Raw genomic sequence first — 20,040 nt, 5'->3', positions numbered from 1 at the left:
GGGTGATGACGAAAAGTATGCATCTTTAAAATTTAAAAGGATGCAAATTTTGGAACGAATCTGCTACAAGAATATCTTGCCATTAACAGAGGTTGCCTATGTGCAGTGTATTCAATGTTGCAAAGCCGTCTGCTGTTAATCTGCACTAAATCATAATATATTTTCCAATTTTAAATGAAGTAACCCACAGAGTTAGTCAATCCTTGACGAATGACTGATTATTTTAGACTATTATCATTAACAAGAGAGAATGAATCCTAAATGCTATGTCATCAAATCATGTAGCAAACCATAACCACTTTGCTCCCACTCCCACACAGTGAGAAGAAAAAAAAACAGCTTTAAAACGGAGATAGTATATAACTTATTTTACTCACGCAGAAATGGTACTTAGAAGTCTTTAGAAAGGTTGGAAATTTAATTTCATAATGTCAAGTTGTTAAATACATGTGGTTATTTATACAATTGTAACATTTGCTAAGTTTTAGTTACACTTACACCAGTCTTTTTGTAAAACCCTGTTCCGTTCATCCCACCTCCCCACAGAAAATAAAACATAGCCCAAATAAATTACCCCACCAAAACTGGCATGAGTAGTGATTACAACTAGTTTAAATTACTCATCAAAAGATGCAACTAATATACGAAGGCTGGTAATTTTAAAAATTAGACTCTTAAAAAAAGAACTAGAAATAAAAGACCAACTTCACACCAAATGTGTCTATTCAGTGCATCACTTGGCCATTCTTTATGCATGTGTGAAAGGGCCTGTGAAAAACTTTTGTTTGAAAACTGCAGCTCCCAGTGATCTGTGCTTCGCTAAAGGAACTTTACACATGTAGTCTCAATCTCAAATCACAACGTAACCTCCCAAAGCTTTCTGCCAATATATAGTTTTGTCAAGTACCTATAGCTGGATTACAATTTCCCAAATCTGTTGGTATGCAGACAGCTCCAATCTCAACACCTCTAGCACATGGAGGATTGATGCAAAAGAATTAAGAAGCTTTTGTTACAAATTAGACCCTCCAGATCTCTCTCTTCATCATCAAGTATATGTATATACATTCCCATGTACAATGCAAACTTAGGAACGAGAGAACAAGCTCCTCTCAAAAAAATGCAACCTGGCTGGGAAAATTCCATTAGCTGGGCCCAAAGTAATGGGAGTGTTTTCCTATAAAAGGTTACCCAAACTACCTAATCCAATTTCTTTACCATTAGGGAGAAAAGCTCATCGTTGATCTGACCGGGCTACAGAGAGAACATAAACTTATTACATTTTTAATAAAATATTTGGTGACACATGCTCCCCATGAATTTTAAATCAGAGCCCACACTTTCAAAACGGTAAAAGGTGTGGAACATACACAAACATGGCCACAGATCAAAGGCTCTCCTTCGCAGTATTCTGCAACAATGGTCATTTCATTGCAAAGCATAAGTGCAATTGAGTTAACAACAAATTGTAACAGTCAATTTTTTATATATGGCAAACGTTTGAGTTGATTTTACTTCAATCAAGCTGACGGACTTTGTTTTTTGAACAGTTAAGTTATCCAAATAAGCCGGTGAACAGAAAATACTGCATTCTGGTTTTCTCTTACCTAATAGAAATGACCTAGCAACAAGACAAAAAAAAAGTCACCACTTGTGAAACGGGATTCACTAAAGGTCAATCTGTGCAGAATCTTGCAGATCTCTCACCTCAGAATAGCTATGAAAGTTTAGCCAGCATTCAGAGCAATGATTAATATAAAATTGATGCAAGATGCCTACGTATGAACAGAACATCGACTGAATGTAGCATCGGATATGGAGGAAGGGTCCCATCACCAAACAGAAGCTGAACCAACCAATGTATAAAATAATTCATAGCAGTTACACAAGAGAAATGAGAGACTAAGTGTTAATTTTATAATAACATGAATGACAAAAGTGGTCTCATCGGGCTCTGTGACAGAGAAGCTATGCCCACAGGGCAAGTCCAGCTTGGGCTGACTCAGGACCAGGCCCATAGCTACAGCCAGGCCTGTGCCAACAGCCAAGGTCAAAATAAATGGCCCATGTGCCTTGATGTGAAAGCACTTTGGAAAATCTTCGTACATTTTAAACCACTTTACTTAACCCATACAGGGAGACAATACACCTGCTAAATATGTTCCAGCACTGGGAGCGTCAGAAAAACAGGAACCAGGTGATTTACAGTGAGCAACTCAAGATGGGTTCAAACTGAACAAGAACAAAAACAAAAACAAAAAAAAACAAGCTCAGAAGAAAAACGTACCACATTCAGTTCTTCATTTCTATAAAAATAAAGTGAACCTTTGGGATAGATCATCTCAATTAGAACATTAGCATAGAGAAAATCACACAAGTTTATGTACCAAAAATCCTCATGCAGAAGATAGAGTTCTTCTTGCAGTGTCAATCATGAACAGAGGGATAAGTCTTGTAGGGTGGATATCCAGTCCTTTATATATAAACTTGGTATGAAACCCACCCAATTCTCATTGGAAACGAAGAGGTAGAGATCCCAGATGTACATTTGTACAGTATGTAGAAAACAAAGGAAATTGAAGTACCTATCCAGCTTCTATTCTGGGCTAGTAAATAGGTTAATACCCATTATTTTAATCTTTATGGTCATTTAATCAAGACAACAGTTTCTTAGTTTAAGAAACAGCACTCCAGCATAAACTAAGTTTAAAAATTCATACCTTGCTACATTTAATGCTGGCTTTTCACTTATAGAAAAGTATTTGACAAAGTACTTTATATATAATACATTCCAGCATTAAAACTCATGCCATCTGCACTATACTGCGTGTGTTTGTAAAAATGAGGCTGTCATTCAAGCCCATCTTCCCTCAAGAAACTAAACTCATGTTTAAACTGGTTTAAAAATAAACGAAAAAGTAAAGTGGCACAAGAGTACCCACAAAACAGCGTGGGCTTCTCAACAATCGGATAGGCTTCTCCCCATCGCAACGGAGCAACAGTGAGGGGAGACGCCAAATGCGGAGCTCCTGGGTAAGATTAAAAAGAGCAGGATGGCCACCTAGTGATCAGCCCTAGCAAGTGCCTGGAGAGAGAGTTCAGACCGCGGGTGTGTTTGTCCTGGCAAAACCAAGATTGAGTAGAAAAAAAAATAGGAATTTTGCATTTATTTAGACAATGAAAACAAACACTTTTGCAAAATGCATTCTCATCTTTTTCTCCCCAAATGGTCCTGATATTTCTTGGCTTCTACGCAACTGTTTCTGTGAAAGCAGCACAGATATATAACCATTGATTACTAAGCATCTAAGAATATGCCAACATTCTTAACAGTAGTATACACCTATAGAATTTGCACAGAATTGTTCAGAGAGAGAAAACAAACTTGAGTCTTCTGTTCACACGATGCAAGTGCTTTTTATCCCCCCTCTTTCCATCAAGAAACCGTGCAGCAATGACTCCAGTCACTCCATCATGGTCCAGAACACGTGTGGAAGTCTTCTCAGCATCAAGATGCTTCTCTGTTCTAATCACAACCAAAAAAAAAATCCGAGCAGCAAAGGACACACAGAAGCAACCATCCCCCAAACATCCCCTGACACACAAAAGCCAAACGTCACTGGTGAAATTTGTTGGCATCACATTTGGTATTTGTGCTTCATGACAACGCAGCAGCCTTATGAATAAATAGTGATCACTTCACTGCCACCACCTCGTACCATCAGGACTCTGTTCAAGCCCTCAGTCAGCACCTCCAGAAACTCCATGTCTGTCAGGTTTTAAGTCAAGGGTATACACAATCCTTGAGAAATTGGTCAAACACTAATACTCATTGAAAACGATAGAAGGCAAGCTGTGATCACGGAAAAACCAAAGAAAGGGATTTTTAAAAAAATATTTATTCACAGGTTGAGGGCGTCACTGGCTAGGCAGCATTTATTGCCCATCCCTAGAGGGCAATTAAGACTCAACTACATTGCTGTGGGTCTGGAGTCACAAGTCAGTCAGACCAGGCAGGGACAGCGGTTTCCTACCCTAAAGAACATTAGTGAACCAAATGGGTTTTCCCAATAATTGACAACGGATTGATAGTCATCAGACTCCTAACTCCAGATTTTTTTAATTTACTGAATTCAAATTCCACCATCTGCTGTGGCAAGATTCGAACTTGGGCCCCCAGAACATTATCTGCATCTCTGGATTAACAGTTACGCAATAATACCAATTAGCCGTCACCTCCCCTGATACAGGATATTTGAATAAACTGTCCTTTAACACTTAACAGTATCCCATAGACACCTTGATCAATCAGAATTCAGGCCTGTGCTTTTTCCCTGCATTTTATAGCATATTCCAACATGAATTCGACAGTTTTTGGAGACCCCCAAAAACATTACAGAATCAGACTGAAATGACATCAACTCTTGCTCATTTTCATGAGCATTTCCAGTGTAATTAAAAAAAAAAGACAAGCTAAAACGGCCCACAGAGAACCGGACTGGCTGTTTTAGTGCACTGCAAGAGATCAATGTATTTAAATGTAAAAGTGCCTTTATAACACATACTCTCTCAATTAACAACTTGCTTAAATTCTAACCACTGAAAGGCCATCAAGTCGGACAACAAACAGAAATTAATATTCAAGAGGAGCTCTATATTATAACCAAATGTGGTTAAATGTTCTTACTGGGCAGAGCTACTATCTCCTGAGAGGTGTCGGACAAAGAGAGGTTAACAAAAAACAACACAATATTCCCTTCCAGAGAAGTCATGAGGAGAATTGCCTTTATGACACTAAATGTCTTTTAGGGAAAGAAACTGCCATCCTTATCTGGTCTGGCCTACATGTGACTCCAGACCCATAGCAATGTGGATGACTTTTAGCTGCCCTCTGCGCAACCAAGATGCCCTCATCCTGTGAATGAATTTTTTAAAATAATTATTTTACACCTAGACCTTTATCTGCACACCCTTTGCCTCATCTGCAGAAACCTGACACCTTTAAAACAGACAAAAGAAATTCATGTCTGAGCTGCCGAATCAAAGTCTACGCTCTGAGTCAGGAAATAAAACAGCTCGATTTCTCATTTATAAAGTCAGACTCTCCCTTTATTGCTTGTCAACTCAGAAAGGAGGTCATTGAAGTCCTTGAAGAGTTAATATGCCCATGAATGGGTCATACCCAATGTATCTGGTGGTGCAACAAAATAAAAGATTTTTTGACGAGAATTTATCTTGTTATTAAGCTCTAAACATCATAGCTATTTTGAAAAAGGAGAAGCAAGTACAGTTTTGCAACAGAAATTAAATGTCCAAGGAGAGTAAATAATTAAAATTTGGATATCTGAAGCTAGGAAGGGAATTGGAATTGTATTTTTAATTCATTCATGGGATGAGGGCACCACTGGCTAGACTGCCATTTACTGTCCATCCCTATTTGCCCAGAGGGCAGTTAAGAGTCAACCATATTGCTGTGGGTCTGGAGTCACATGTAGGCCAGACAGTGACGGATGGCAGTTTCCTTCCCTTAAGGATACAGTGAACCCGATGGGTTTTTCCAACAATTGACAATGGATTTATTGTCATCATTAGATTCTTAATAAATACAAAAAAAATTCCAGATTTTTATTGAATTCAAATTCCACCATCTGCCATTGCGGGACTCGAACCTGGATCCCCAGAACATTACCTGGGTCTCTGGATGACGTGCAGGTGCTGGTATCGGACTGGGATGGACAAAGTCAGAAGTCACATGACAGCAGGCTAGAGTCCAACAAATTTATTTGTAATCACTGACGAAGCAGCAGCGCTCCGAAAGCTTCTGACTGTAAACAAAACGGTTGGACTATAACCTGGTGTCGTGTGACTTTTGACTTGGTCTCTGGAATAATAAGCCTGTAATAATACCACTAGGTCATCGCCTACCTGAATGATCAAGAGTGGAATGAAACCAGATCTCGCTACGAGATAAGCTCAGAAAGGGAGGCTGGGGTATTTGGTGTAGAAGAAAGTGACAGGGGTGTAGAATCAGTGTTTGTGGGGTAAGGACTTGGCAGAAAAGTTTGGGTTATGGCCAAGGAAATAGGGGTATGAACCAAGTGAAGCAGAATAAACAGACTCTAAGTTAGTGACAAGGTTCTCAAATGATTTCGTTACATTCGCTAGAAGTTGGAGGGGGAACTGATGAGAAGATTAATGAAATGCTGGACAGTTCAGAACCTTCTTTGGGATCATTTGGTCAACAGAATGCAAAATAAGTGACTGAGAAGTCAAGGGCAGAGAAAAGATTAAAGCAATTCTCAGGAGTGAGAAGAGCACTGCACAATGTACTGCGTGAAGCAGTTTTGTCCAAAAGGATAGCCCGAGCAGTGAATACTAATGCATATTACAAATAGCACTCAATTCTACCCACAGTGTTCGTGTTTCTTTGTAAAGCACCAAGGGTAACAGCTGAAATGAGAAGGATACAGTTTTCATCTCCTTGTCTGTTCTTGGGGGGACCTGGCATGTTCAGTAACACAAGTCTGGCATCCTGGGATCTGTTAACAACGACTTCATTGAGCTTCACTGCTGTGTGCATCCTCCTAACATTGGACTGATTCCTGAAGGAGGAAAACTTGATTCTTGATAAACGCATGACTTAGACCAGATGACAGGAAGAGCAGTACAACAAAGTTATCATCTACTTAACCATCCTAACTTGATTACATTAAAAAGGAAAAGTCACTAAGTTTAATTGATCATGCACAGAACAAAGAATGCATTTCGAAAAACTTCATTCATTTAGCACAATGGGAAATGAGGAAGTTGATCAGCCTTTTCTGTACAGCTTTTTTACTGCAGTAAAACATGAGCCAGACTGGGTAAGGGGTGGCATGATGCCTTTGCCAAAAGGATATTAAGGAATCATGCAAAGCATATCCAGATTTCAGACATCTAAATCAAAATACATTCAAGCACAGTTAATCATTGCCTACCATTAACCCCACGCAACACCAAAACAGCATTATTGTGATGTGAAAACCTTCAAGATCTGTGTCATGCATACAAGTTCCATGTACAAAACACATGCACGAGTAAATATTTGCTAGTCCTTATAGCCCACACAATCCAAAAGTTTCAATGTTTGCTTAACCTAAAAGGCTACCATATTAAAAGATTAAATATTATAATTTTTTTTGAGAGGGAGCCCAATTGTGCAAGATCTACCACAGATTGGATGTATTAAAGCTTCTAACGAAAAATATTTTGTTCTGAACTAAAAGGTAAAAATACTACTTGGAAATGGAGATAGACTCTTAACAAAAAAATATTATTTATCATTTCTTCATCATGCTATTGCTTAGTGAACGGAAAAGGATATTCTCATTTTAAAAAGGGGACTTATCCCATGGCTTCATTGAACAAGTTCTGAGGAAGGGTCACCGGACCTGAAATGTTAACTCTGTTTTCTCCTTCACAGATGCTGCCAGACCTGCTGAGCTTTCCCAGCAACTTTGTTTTTGTAAGTGGCTTGCTAGATTGTTTCAGTTGGTTCTTGCCAGACAACTACACAGTCTTTCCCATCCAGCGTCCTGCTATAGAACAATACTCTCAGCCTCAGTGCCCAGAGATTAGGGAGGAGAAAAATGAATGAGAAAAAGTCAATAAAATCACTCAGTTTCCAGACAATCAATCAATCAGTCTGCTCCCTTGAGGCAGGCATGGATATAAGGTGAAGGCAGTTTGTCCCATAGTGTGAGACCACTGCTTCATTGAGACATGCATAATAATGGGTCAAAGCATTGCTCCAAGCAGAAATCTGGTCTTCAGCCACATGGTGATTAGTGATGTCTGGTCTTTTGAGTTTGGACCCTCTCTACAAGTAACAGATTAGTTAACAAGCTTAGGTCAAAGTGATAGATTTTAAGAAGCATCTCAAAAGAAGGAGACAGAGAGTTATTTAGAGATGGAATTCCAGAGCTACTGCCTAGATACCTGAAGTTACTTCCATCAATGGAGGTGTAAAGAAAACTAGAGATTCCCACAATGTACAGGTCAGAAGTGGTTACAGATATATTGCTGAAAGAGAGACATTTTATGCAGTTTTGTCTAGCACTCACCAGTACAGTTCACAAGAAAGTAACATTTATGCCTGTGTGAGAGGAGAATGCTGATTAGTTGGCAAGTGGATCCTGACTGGTAGGTGTTTCCATGAAGAGTTCACTAGTTAATGATGACTGACAGTTAACTGCCATGCTTTAAAATTTGAACGAGACACATTGGTCAAGTCTTGCTCTGAGAAGTGAACCAGAGAATTACTGCCAATTATTTTGTTGAGTTGAAACAGATGCAGATGCAGTGCTTCCTTCCTGTTTGCAAAGAACAGGGCCCTGTGGTATTTTATTCAACTTCTAATACATCCAATTGCACAGTGGTGCAAACCTGACCACCTGTCCTAATTAGTGTTAGGATTATTTAGCAAATGTTGTCCAATCGTGGCATAATATCTAATGTTGGATAGTGTGTTGCAGGTTTTACAAGCATGTGCTGGTTAGGTACGTTCAGTATGTTGCTTCTTGCATAACCAAAAAGGATATGCTGTTTGATTGAATCAGTTGGCACTAAAGACCATATACCACATTATTCAGCTGTGTAGTTGGTAAAATGAAGTTTTGGCTTACAGTCGCATTCTACTAGTAGCAAACACTTGTGTTACTAATGCGTAGTAGAGGCATGACAGAATTAGCTTCACCCATTGCTTTGAGACATCTTAGCCATCTAATGAAATTTGAGGTAGAATGGGCACTTTTCAGGAACAGAGGTAATGGCCTTAGACCCATATGAATTTGCATGATATACAGCAAGAATGATCCAATCAATATAGCCTTTATCTCACAAGATGGCTTTGATGAACCCTATTTTGGTATCATGCTTGTACAGTGAACAAATGGTTAGGGACCTGTTAACAAGGTAAGGCCAATCTTATACCATGTCAAACCGTAGGAATGCCAATGTTTATACTGACTAGTAAAAGTAGGCTTGCAGTTGACAGCAATAGAGAAGCCGTTGGCCAATTTCTCAACAAGGACATCAAAGAGGGGGACATCATTTGACTTCTATTTCAAATGACAAATTTCAGCACAAGATGGAACCCATTAAGACATGCAAGGAAATTCTTATATGTAGATTCAAATATGGTAAACATATCATACCAGCAATATGCATGGGGTAGGAGGTTAAATGTTACACCATCGCAGACATTTCCGACACACACCAAAGATGTCTACAAGAACTAGGAAGATGGAGATCCTAACACCATCTATTTGGGCACTGGGTAAAATCATCGTTAACTGGTGCATTCTCCATGGCAACATCTGTACCAGAGTCCAATTGCCAATAGATTAACGGAGTCCTCACGAATAAATATTATTTTCCCTTTACATTAGTATTTCTTGCAAATTGTCCTAATGAATGCAAGTTAAAAAGGTCTCAGAAATCTGTCTGTTTTTGGAATCAGTCAACTTCTGCGCTACCAAATGACTATTTGATACAAATATTGTCAGGTATACAAAGCCATAAAAAGGACATGAAAACAGATGGAGAATTATAATTTTAAAGCATTGCTTGACTGGGAGCCAGCATAGGTCAGTGAGCAGGACTTAGTGAGAGCTGTGGGTTGGATGAGCTCCAGTTTATGGAGGCAGTAAGAGGGAGAGAGACCGAAACAGCATGGGTGACCACTGGCAGAACCAGCTCCTGATCTGGTCATTCCTTTGGTCAATACTCGGTCACTCAACAATAGTTGATTCAAACATCTGGGAAATCTTGAAAGTAAATTGAAACATACGGACTCTGTATGGAGCTGCAGTGGATATCACATTAATATCCAGACTTGAATATGCAAATTATTTAGAAATAAACAGAGAAAACAATTTTAGTATATTAAAATGTCCAAATTGAATTAGTGCAAACACAGTTAGCCCTTACTCTCTAGAATAATTTGAAGAGAGAGCAAATGCGCAGTTTGCAGTTATTGAAGCTTTTGGAGAAAACCTCGTGCTGTTAAGGACAAATCTACAAATACAAAACACACAAAAGGAGCACAGATTAAATTCGAAGTAAAACGTGACTTACAGATTTCCCCATTCTCTGAAACAACAGAGAGAAAGAAAATGGCAGTTATTGCATGTTCAACATTAAGGCTGTTTGTTCCCAATTCCAGAAAATCAAGCAACGTAGGAAAGAATATTACATTTCTAAAGTACTGTATTAAAAATTCATGAGCCACGATAATGCAATTTACTGATTTTACAGTAACTCAGTCTCCTCCCAATGGTTTTCTGGCACAGCTAATGCTTGGTTTATTGTGATTCACACGCATCCTTGTTTGACAATGTTATGACAAAACTAGCGAGTACCAACATGTTTTCCAAAACAGGCAGATTTAACTCGGGAGGAGTTGCTGAGTCAGCAGCAGTGGTGACTAGTCATAGTAGCCTTTCCCACTGGTTAACTACCATTGTTCCACCTCAAAACAGGCAAGAAACAGGCAAACCAGCAGGTGAGGACTGGTTAAACAAGCATCTCAGTTTAGACAGAGTCTCACATAAAGGGAGGGGTGGGGAAGAAAGATCGTAGGATAGCAGGGAAACCAGAATGTTCCTTATACAGTCTGAAAGGCTTGTTGGCAAGACTGTAAAATCTCAGGAATGGGGACTGTATCTGGGGATCAGTCACACCAAGAAAATCCACCCAATTCCAGCCCCACCCAGTGTTAACATCTCCTCTTCTCTTGTCTATAAAATGATTCACTTACAAAATACCATGTTTTGTTATGGACCAGATCAGACCCCTACAAAATATCTGAAGGTAGCCTAGACTCCAATCTTTCCTTATTTTAAAGGCAAATGTAACATGCTGTGCTCCAGATGCAATTTGATTAGTCAAACTACTGTGTTAAGCAAAATATAATTTATTTAAACACACAATATTTAAAATACAACACAAGAAAGAAGAACTTAGAGTAACTTAACTCTATTGAAAAACATAACAGAATTGTAGATAATAACAATTACTAATTAGGGGAGGTGATGGCCTAGTGGTATTATCATCAGACTATTAATCCAGAGAAGCTGGTAATGTTCTGGGGATCTGGGTTTGAATCCCACCATAGCAGATAGTGGAATTTGAATGCAATTGAAAAAAACAAAATCTGGAATTAGGAGTGTAATGATGACCATGAATCCATTGTTGATTGTCAGGAAAAACCCATCTGGTTCATCAATGTCCTTTAGGGAAGGAAACTGCCATCCTTATCTGGTCTGGCCTACATGTGACTCCAGATCCACAGCAACATGGATGACTCTTAACTGCCCTCTGGGCAATTAGGGATAGGTAGTAAATGCTGGCCCAGCAATGACGCCCATATCCCGTAAGTGAATAAAAAATATTAACTGTTCCAACATAGTAACATCCATAGGTAAAAAGACAAATTCAGAAAAACAGCTTTGTCTCACAAGTAACCCAGCAGCAAAGAGAAACCCCAGCTCCTAGCTGTCACCGAGAGAGGGAAAAGATAGCTTCTACTTCTTCAAACCCACAACAACTGCTCAAAGCTAAACCTAAAAAAAAACTAAACAAAAGAGAAGAAATCGTGGTCTCTGAGAGCCGGCCACACCCATCCAGGCTGCTTCTATTGTTCCAACTTTTTAAAAAGCCCTCAAGGTTTGTACAAGCTGTTTTTAGTGGTTTCAGTAGACTATTCCTCACCTCTGCCTTACAACCTGTCATTTTAAAAAAAAGACAAAATACCCTCAAAGCCACAGCACTGTCATACTTTAGAGCACCCGTATCTTAAAAAAGGGTCCAAGCTGTTGCACGAGTTCATTTTTTGTGCTCAGTGACTTTTTTTTTTAAAAAATTCATTAATTGGATGAAGTTGGCACTAGCTACACCAGTATTTATTGCCCAGCTTCTGGCCAAGTAAGAGTCAACCACATTGCTGAGAGTCTGGAGTCACCTGTAGGCCAGATCAGGTAAGGATGGCAGTTTCCTTCCCTAATGGACTTTATGAACCAGATAGACTTTTCCGACAATCTGTCATCGTTAGACTTTTAATTCTTAGATTAAAATTCCACTACCTGCCGTGGCAGGATTTGAATCCAGGTGCACAGAACATTACCTGGGTCTCTGGATTAACAGTCCAGCAATTATACCACTAAGCCATCACCTTCTCTTGTAATTAACTGCATTAACTGTAAATAACTAATTAGAATACCTAGAAATATCTCCACACAGTGAAACACATCAGGATTTATTACTAAGTCGGCTTTTAATATTGAGGTATTCAACCGTCCCATACAAACAAACAAAAAACAGGTAGAATAGTAGGCCATTCGGCCCTTCAAGCTTGCTCCGCCATTCAATATGATCATGGCTGACCATCCCAACATAACCCTGCTCCTGCTTTCTCCCCATACCTTTTGATTCCTTTAGCCTAAAGACCTATATAAACTAACTCCTTGAAAGCATTTGGTGTTTGGCCTCAACTGCTTTCTCTGGCAGAATTCCACAGGCCTGCCACTTTCTGGGCGAAGAAATCTCTCCTGCCCTGACAAAACAATATACATCTGAAATCTGAGCCTTCCCATCCCCTGCAATAGGGTCCAAATTGAGTTGAACTCATGCATTACAATCCAAGCATTGAACCCAGGGCTTTTTGATCATTCTGATTCAGCCCATGAACGAATACACGCTCAAAAGAGTCCAATTTGGATGTTTACTCAACAACTCAAGCTTTACATGACATTTAAATTGCAATGAAGTAAAACTGGAACATCCATATCTTTAAATCGACTGATAAAAGCTGTCAGTGGATAAGGCTGTATGTTATTTTAGACAGGAATCATTCAGGACTTGTTTTACTTGTAGTTTTGTTCATTAAGGTTATCATTTGACAGCTAGGCACAGGGCAGCATAAAAACTTAAGTGGCTCACTTTAGGCTTTTAACAGTGGGAGCCTACTGCTCCTACTATCTTGAGGGTGGCACAGTGGCTAGTGCTGTTGCCTCACAGTGCCAGGGACCTGGGTTCGATTGTGGCATCAGGCAACTGCATGGAATTTGCACACATTCTCCCTGTGCCTGCATGGATTTCCTGCAGATGCTCTGGTTTCCTCCCTCAGTCCAAAGACGTGCAGGATATGTGGAGTGGCCATGGTAAATTGCCCATTGTATCCAGGGATGTGCAGGTTAGGTGGATTAGCATGGAAAATGCAGAGTTACAGGGACAGAGTCTGGTTAAAATTGTCCTTTTGGAGGGTTGGTGTGGACTCAATGGGCCAAACTGCCTGCTTCCACACTGTAGGGATTCTATGATTCTATGACTGCCCTGTTCTAGCAATCAGGCCTCAAATTGTGCTCACATGAGGACATGTGAGATGTCCATTCTGTTCCTCTGGAAGCTCCCTTTGTCCATTCACTCTGAATATGCATCAGCTGATGGGGTTAACAAGCAAGTTTGAACTTAGGTATTCCCTGACTCGAGAAATTCTCAAAAACCGTTCTGTGAACCAACCTAAACAGTTCTCAGAACAGGTGTGAATTTAATACCCATTTCAGATTATACTTTAAAACTCACTTAAACAGGAAAGAGCTATGACCAATGAGGCTGAACACAAAACATAATAGAAAACAACTTACGGTTTCATGTTAAAAATATCTCGCACACCTTCTGGCGATAAAGATTCTTTATTTTTGTTCTTTTCTGCAGTAATTTTCTCTTTGGTCCAGGTCATGTGTACTCCTTCAGGAGGAACTGCGAGCCGATCAGTGCCAGAGGAGTGGCCCGCTGCATTCCGGTCATGTATCAGCTGGGCCTAAAAAAAAAACAAGCCCGAAAGGAAACAACAATCACCAAATCAGTACGAGCCCAAATCGTACAGAACCATGTGAAAAATAGTCAGTCATTCAACTGGCCTTCATGTGGGCCAACATCACCAAAATTATGCTTAATGCCATTCTTGGCTGGCCAGGAGGTTCGATGACATCAACACCGATTACAGACTGGCTGCATGAGGTCCAACCCACTGTCTTTGCAAATTTAAGATTCAGACTGACTTAGACCTCCTTACTTAGCAAATTCAGAGATATACCATGGTAAATTTATTTATTTCAGATGGCATAAGACAAAAAAAAAAGTTACGCTCTCATCCTCGGACAGAACTTCCATCGATCTTTTCAAGCTTGCTTATCCTCTTGGCTTTCCACTTACACCAATCACGGGTTTAACTTACATCATCTTTTCTGCCACTTGGTTCTCTAATATCTCACCTTTGCCTTGCCTTGGATCCTGCTTTAACCTTATTGCATTTCCAACCTTTTCTAGTTCTGATGAAAAGTTCTTGATCTCAAGCATCTCTATCTGTTGAGCATTTCCAGCATTTTGCTTTTATTGCAATTCTAGTCAATTATTGTACATTGGGTAAAAAGCTTTCAAACACATAGCATTGAAAAGTTTTGAACATAGAAAGGTATAGCAACAGAACTCAGGAACTGCAATTTTATTTGATTTTTTTTGACAGATACGTGACTTACAGAAGAAGTGATTTAACAACATACGAATACTAATCGTGATGCGAAAGCAGTGAAATGAAGGTTTTTGCTGCAGTATTTTGAACTTTGAAAATTCATAACCTTATAATGACTGACTGTAGATCACTCCTGTTGATGCCGATTATTTGTAATCAGTCAGTCTTAACAGTATCAGTGTCAGTGTGGGACGCAACAGTACAGCGATTAGAAACAGTCTGTGTTGAGCTGTGACATACAATAAAGATATATCTGTCTGCAAACTTAATGTTTTACTGCTGGATGATAATTCCCGGTAATTCAAATATATATTCAAACAGAGAAAAGGCAAGGAAAAGGGAAGAGATGGATGGAGAAAGATTCAATTAGAAAACAATCTTTGATAATCTGGCAATTCTATTTTGCCATCTTCGTCCCTGTAGCAATAATGGAATTGTTGACTAAATCGATGACAAATCCAATCTTTTTTCAATTACTCAACAATTAATCCAAACATGAGGTTGGGTGAAAAAAATACACATTGGGGACATTATTGGGAACAAATGAGCTAATGACACTTGTTCTTCCCTAGCTCACTACATCTACCACATCACCTTTACAAATTCCTCACATACTGGATCTCTAAGTGCTGTTTGCTGAAACTAATTTTTAATATTTTCCCCCTTTATTATATTATTGTGGAAAGACTTATTCTGAACTTTTATTTCTTCATTTTTCTAAATTATCACTACAATGTTGTACTTTTGGAAGTCTGTAATGTTGAACTTCTTATTTCTTTATTTTTCTAACTCCCCCAGGTATTTGTACTCAAAAATCTGTACCTAGGTACTTTTCTACCCAAGATGGTGCCATAAGTTGCAACTTGTAAACTTTTCACTACACTCATGTGAGTACATGTGACAATAAAGCTAATTCTTATTCAAAAAGCCAATTCAAATTCAAAGTTGAATGAATCAGCACTTAGGGTGGAAATCTCCCATTTGGACTTGTGTTATATCAAGTGAGATGCATGGTGCCCACTTCATTGTGGCTCAGAACAACTTCTCTCAGAACCTTCTGTTCTTTACCTCATCAGTTATGCAACCAGGCTCTTGGACACCTTCCCTTGGGAAATCAGGCAGAAATGCTCACCACTGCCAGGACTTTTGGTTTTCCCCTCCTCTGGCACCATTTTTAAAGGCCAGCTGCACATCACTCGCACCGTGGCACTAGACCCTCAACACAAAACGCATGGCCCAGTCACTCCAGGCATCAGGGATAGGGGCCTTGCAATGTTGGGAAACTGGGTGGGGAGGATAGCCCCTTCGCCAGCCAACTATCACAAGGGGCCAAGGCTCCAGACTAAGTCAGCCTCGACGAATTGCAGCCCTGGTCAGTGCTGTGTTCTGCGTGCAATGAAGAGTGCAGGAAACAAGTCAATGATCTTCTGTGCTCTGTAAGGATAAGTTCCACCATGTGCTGCCTCACTCTCAAGGCTACCACTGATCCCAATTCTGCCAATCCACATGCTTCTTACCAAGGCTCGGGAACGTTCACTATTACATGCATCATGTCCACTGGGTGGATCTCACCCACATCCTCCTAAATGAATAATCTCTCTTGCCCTCTGTCCTTCTCACTCGTTGGAGCCAACTCACCACCTCTCTGCTCACGTATGACCAATAGCTGCCCTTTCATCGTGCGCATTCCCTCTGGTCACCTCGTTGCAGCAAATACTGGCCCATAACGGAGCTATAGGGTCCAAGACCACCAGGGGGAAGGAGAGGGCATTATAACATTAACTGTCTGCAAGGTAGTGCAAGCACCAAAGAAATTGACAGCAAGGCCGATAGATACAGGGTCTTGCCACTCTCCTGTATAGGTCACCTTCACCTGCTGCTTCTGGAAGTTGCTATTGAAGCAGTAATCATGATCTCCTTCTATGCTGTCTTTGGAATAACGCCACAATGGCTCCAGCCATGATGTTTGCCACTAGACCTGTACACAGATCGTTTGTGGGGAACGTCAGAAAGGTGACGCCAATTTACTGAAGGAACTTTTGAATTTATTATAGTGAAGCTTTGAGTCGCTGCCTCGCAGTGTGGCAGGGAGGCAGCTTCTCAGGGAAGTAATTGCCATGGTTCCATGTGGAGCTCGGCGGTATGTAACCTTGTCCAACTGGACGCTGCACAAACAATGTTTTTCTGGCCAGTAAGCCACTAATGATAGCACCTGGCAGTTGCAAAGTAGCAATTTTCTGTGCTTGGGTGACGCTGGAATGGGAACTTGAAGCTAATATGACATGGAGGCCATAATTTCTAATGTAAATTCTTGGAGAATAACTGAGCCGCGGACCATGTGTAGATTGAAGGCGACTGCAGCATTACCCAGTGACTGACTACACTCCCCCTTAGCCCAGCTCCCCATGACTGTCACACATGGCCATTCAGGTGAGGTACGCATAGTGTGCTCACCACAAGCTGTTGGCACGCGCCACCAATGTGATGTTGATGTAGCACTGTGCCAAACAGTGACGTGGCCACTTTCTTGAATGATTAATGTTCCCTACCATCACACAGTGTCTGCCTCTATCTCTCCTGAGCCCGCATTGCTTGTTAGTGTGGAGGGGCTGGGACCCTGCAGCTGAACACGGAGAAACCCTGTGCACTAATGAAGCAATGCCAGCCACACACAAGCTGGCAGGCCTTAAATCAATGTTGAGGTCAGTGAGTGTACTCTAATGTGATACAGAGATTGGCAGCTCTGAGTAAATGCGAGGATGAGTGAGCACCTAGAAAGCATGCTCGATGATTCCTGTTTGGATGCACAGAATGCATGCGGATCCCTGAGCCCAAAGCAACCAGGCAAGTCACACATACCTGGAGCTCCAGAGCAAGGGGTTGAAGGGCTGAGGTATTGTTGATCAGAGAGCAGCCAGGACAATATGGGGAGGTTGGTGGTTTGCCAATTCCGACTTGTGTGGACAAAGCATCGAGGAGGATGGGGGCCATAGTGCGTGTAGGATGTTGTGGTGAAAAAGCATTTGCATGATGCAAGCTGCAACCGTAGGGTAACACAGTCGCCTCACAGCGCCAGGGAACCAGGTTCAATTCCAGCTTCGGGCAACAGTCTGCACGGAGTTTGCACACTCTCCCCGTGTCTGTGTGGGTTTCCTCCGGGTGCTCCAGTTTCCTCCCAAAAGTCCAAAGATGTGCAGGTTAGGTGGATTGGCCATGGGAAATGCAGGGTTACAGGAAGCTCTTTGGAGGCATGGTGTGGACTTGATGGGCTGAACGGCCTGCCTCCCACACTGTAGGGATTCTATGATTCAGCCAGGTAGCTGGCTCAGATTTACACGGTGGGAATTTGCACTGTGTGGTTTCTTGGTGAGACAGAGGAGAATTGGAAGTGGTGTATAAATAAGGCAAGTTGGAACATTTACGAGGTGCGAACACATGGAAATAAAATTGTTGATCCTCGAAGGTGAGAGTCACTATTTAAGGTTTGAGGGGAAACAACAAAGGAGAGCACCTTTTGCTGTGTGCAGCTTCTAACAAGCACCTGATGCAAGATTATCTCAGCAGGATTTGAAAAAAGGTGGAGTGACATGCAAAAAAGGACAGGGGTGCAGGAGGAAAGAAATCAGGAGAACCTGGTGTGGTAAGGTGCTCGGGTAAAGTTCTCAGAACATGGAATGCAACCAGCAAAAGGCAGAATCCATGGCAGCAAGTGACTCAGAAAAAGGAGGAGCAATACCTGGCCTTTGTTACATAAAGGTAGTTACTCTCAAGAGTCAAGGTTGGGAGCCCCAGATCATAAAATTATACAGCACTGGTCACTATTCAACCCATTGTACCTAGGTAAGACCAGCTGGGGGTTGCAACCCTGGCCCCAAATCACATTAGTTAGATTGACACAACACACTGGCAGCTTTCAGGGGCATTTTCCTCATTAGTGCTGCACAAGAGTGACTAGAGTCAATTTCTTCCTTGGCACATTAGATTTTGATCTTGATATTTAAATGGAGGAGATGGCAGCATAACCTGCCAGCCGGAAAGTCACCAGGAGCTCACGTTGCCTGTGTTAGGGACAGCCTGTTGTGTTAAGTGCCAGTTGAGAACTAAACCAACCACCAGTGGACCTTCCTTAGGATCCAAGATTCCAGGCTTGGAAATCCTTCCTGCCAAGCTCAGCTGGAAAGAATTAGAGGTCAGTCACTCCACTGAGCAGCAATGCCACTGGGGGAGGCGGTGAGTATTGCTGATTACAGCAACCACCTGGGACTTTGGGCTGAGGATGAGGCAGGGCACAGGGTAATGGCGGCAGGAGGCCCTCAGGCCTCGGGGTAGAGTTAGGAACGCAACAGGATCTTAAAATACTACCCTCCCACTTGATCAGATGCCATGAAGGAGGGAGTTCAGTTCCACTAATGATCTTGGAGACTGGTCAGTACTCCCAACATGAAAAAAAAAACTGCATCGCAGTTATCCAAAGCGGATCCAATTATTGGGGGATGTACGAAAAAGGTTAAAATTACAGTTCTGGCTCTTTTCTTTTGAATCACCACTCAAACACTCTCACTCACGATTAGAAGAAGTTTCTTTAAAGAAGAAATACACACAGTCATAAGGAAAAATGACAAACTCAAATGCATTGGATTACATAAACATGATAGGAGCAAATCACTGCAGATGCTGGAATCTCCCTGACCCACTGATCTCCAGTGGGATTTTTTGTTTTCTCTGCACAAACATGCTATTTCGCTGTTCCTTAACAAATGTCCTCAATACTGACGGAAAACCACAAGGTTGGTAAAAGGATGGATACCATAGCAAAACAGCACTTCAAAAACGGCCTTGCATTAGATTTAAGCACCAAGTTAGATACTGCTTTGCAACTGATCATTTAGTGCCTTGCAACTGTTTGTTTTATTGAATCGAGGGTTAACAGCAGCCAGGGTTAGAATAGAGGACTGAGTCACCTGAAGCACAAACTTATGGAAGGGCAGACTTGGGTCTTTAGAAACCTTCCATATTATAGGAGAGAGTAAAGGACTAGGGAAGATGGATCAAGAGTTATCCAACATGGATATCCTGACAAAGAGGACTAAAAGCAAGCACTGGATGAGTTTCAGTTTCGATGCTGAGATGATGGAGGGTGGGGCACATTCTATTCCGTTTCAAAATATCCAGTCAACTGAGGTTTGAGTCCTGGTGATGAGTAGGATCATGGAGACAATCCATCACTAGTGATGTCCCAGGTAATACTGCTGCAGTGTACAGTCTGTGCGGGATTGAAGTCAATTCCCTAAGCAGCAGTAACGTCTCAGTCGACCCTTTGTTTATAAAATGCATTGCATTCAGAACACAGGCCTCGCCTCAGCTCAGCATCAAAACGACATCATGCAATGATAGGGATTTTCCTCTCTTGAGGGGGGAAAGAGAGCGAGCGAAAGGGAGAGCGCGCGAGCGAAAGGGAGAGCGCGCGAGCG

At 41.2% G+C, this 20,040-nt stretch overlaps 1 protein-coding gene across 5 annotated transcripts in view; it reads right to left on the bottom strand.

The window, feature by feature from the left end:
* Positions 1-397: 397 nt before the first annotated feature.
* The window catches only part of LOC109916988 (solute carrier family 12 member 7-like), a 221,865-nt gene continuing 202,222 nt past the window's right edge, over positions 398-20,040 (bottom strand). For all 5 annotated transcript variants that reach the window (XM_048607652.1, XM_048607663.1, XM_048607659.1 and 2 more), the window contains 4 exons: positions 13,683-13,858; positions 10,117-10,131; positions 6,469-6,602; positions 398-3,769 (listed from right to left, as the gene is read on the bottom strand). In XM_048607652.1, coding sequence (XP_048463609.1) covers positions 3,678-3,769; positions 6,469-6,602; positions 10,117-10,131; positions 13,683-13,858 — 417 coding nt within the window. In that variant the 3' untranslated portion in view covers positions 398-3,677. The remainder of the gene's footprint in view (positions 3,770-6,468; positions 6,603-10,116; positions 10,132-13,682; positions 13,859-20,040) is intronic.

Source organism: Rhincodon typus, chromosome 2 (genome assembly GCF_021869965.1).
Source record: "Rhincodon typus isolate 14 chromosome 2, sRhiTyp1.1, whole genome shotgun sequence".
In the NCBI taxonomy this organism is placed as follows: domain Eukaryota; kingdom Metazoa; phylum Chordata; class Chondrichthyes; order Orectolobiformes; family Rhincodontidae; genus Rhincodon; species Rhincodon typus.
Note: the sequence above shows the minus strand (reverse complement) of the source record. Positions and strands in the feature narration are given on the sequence as shown.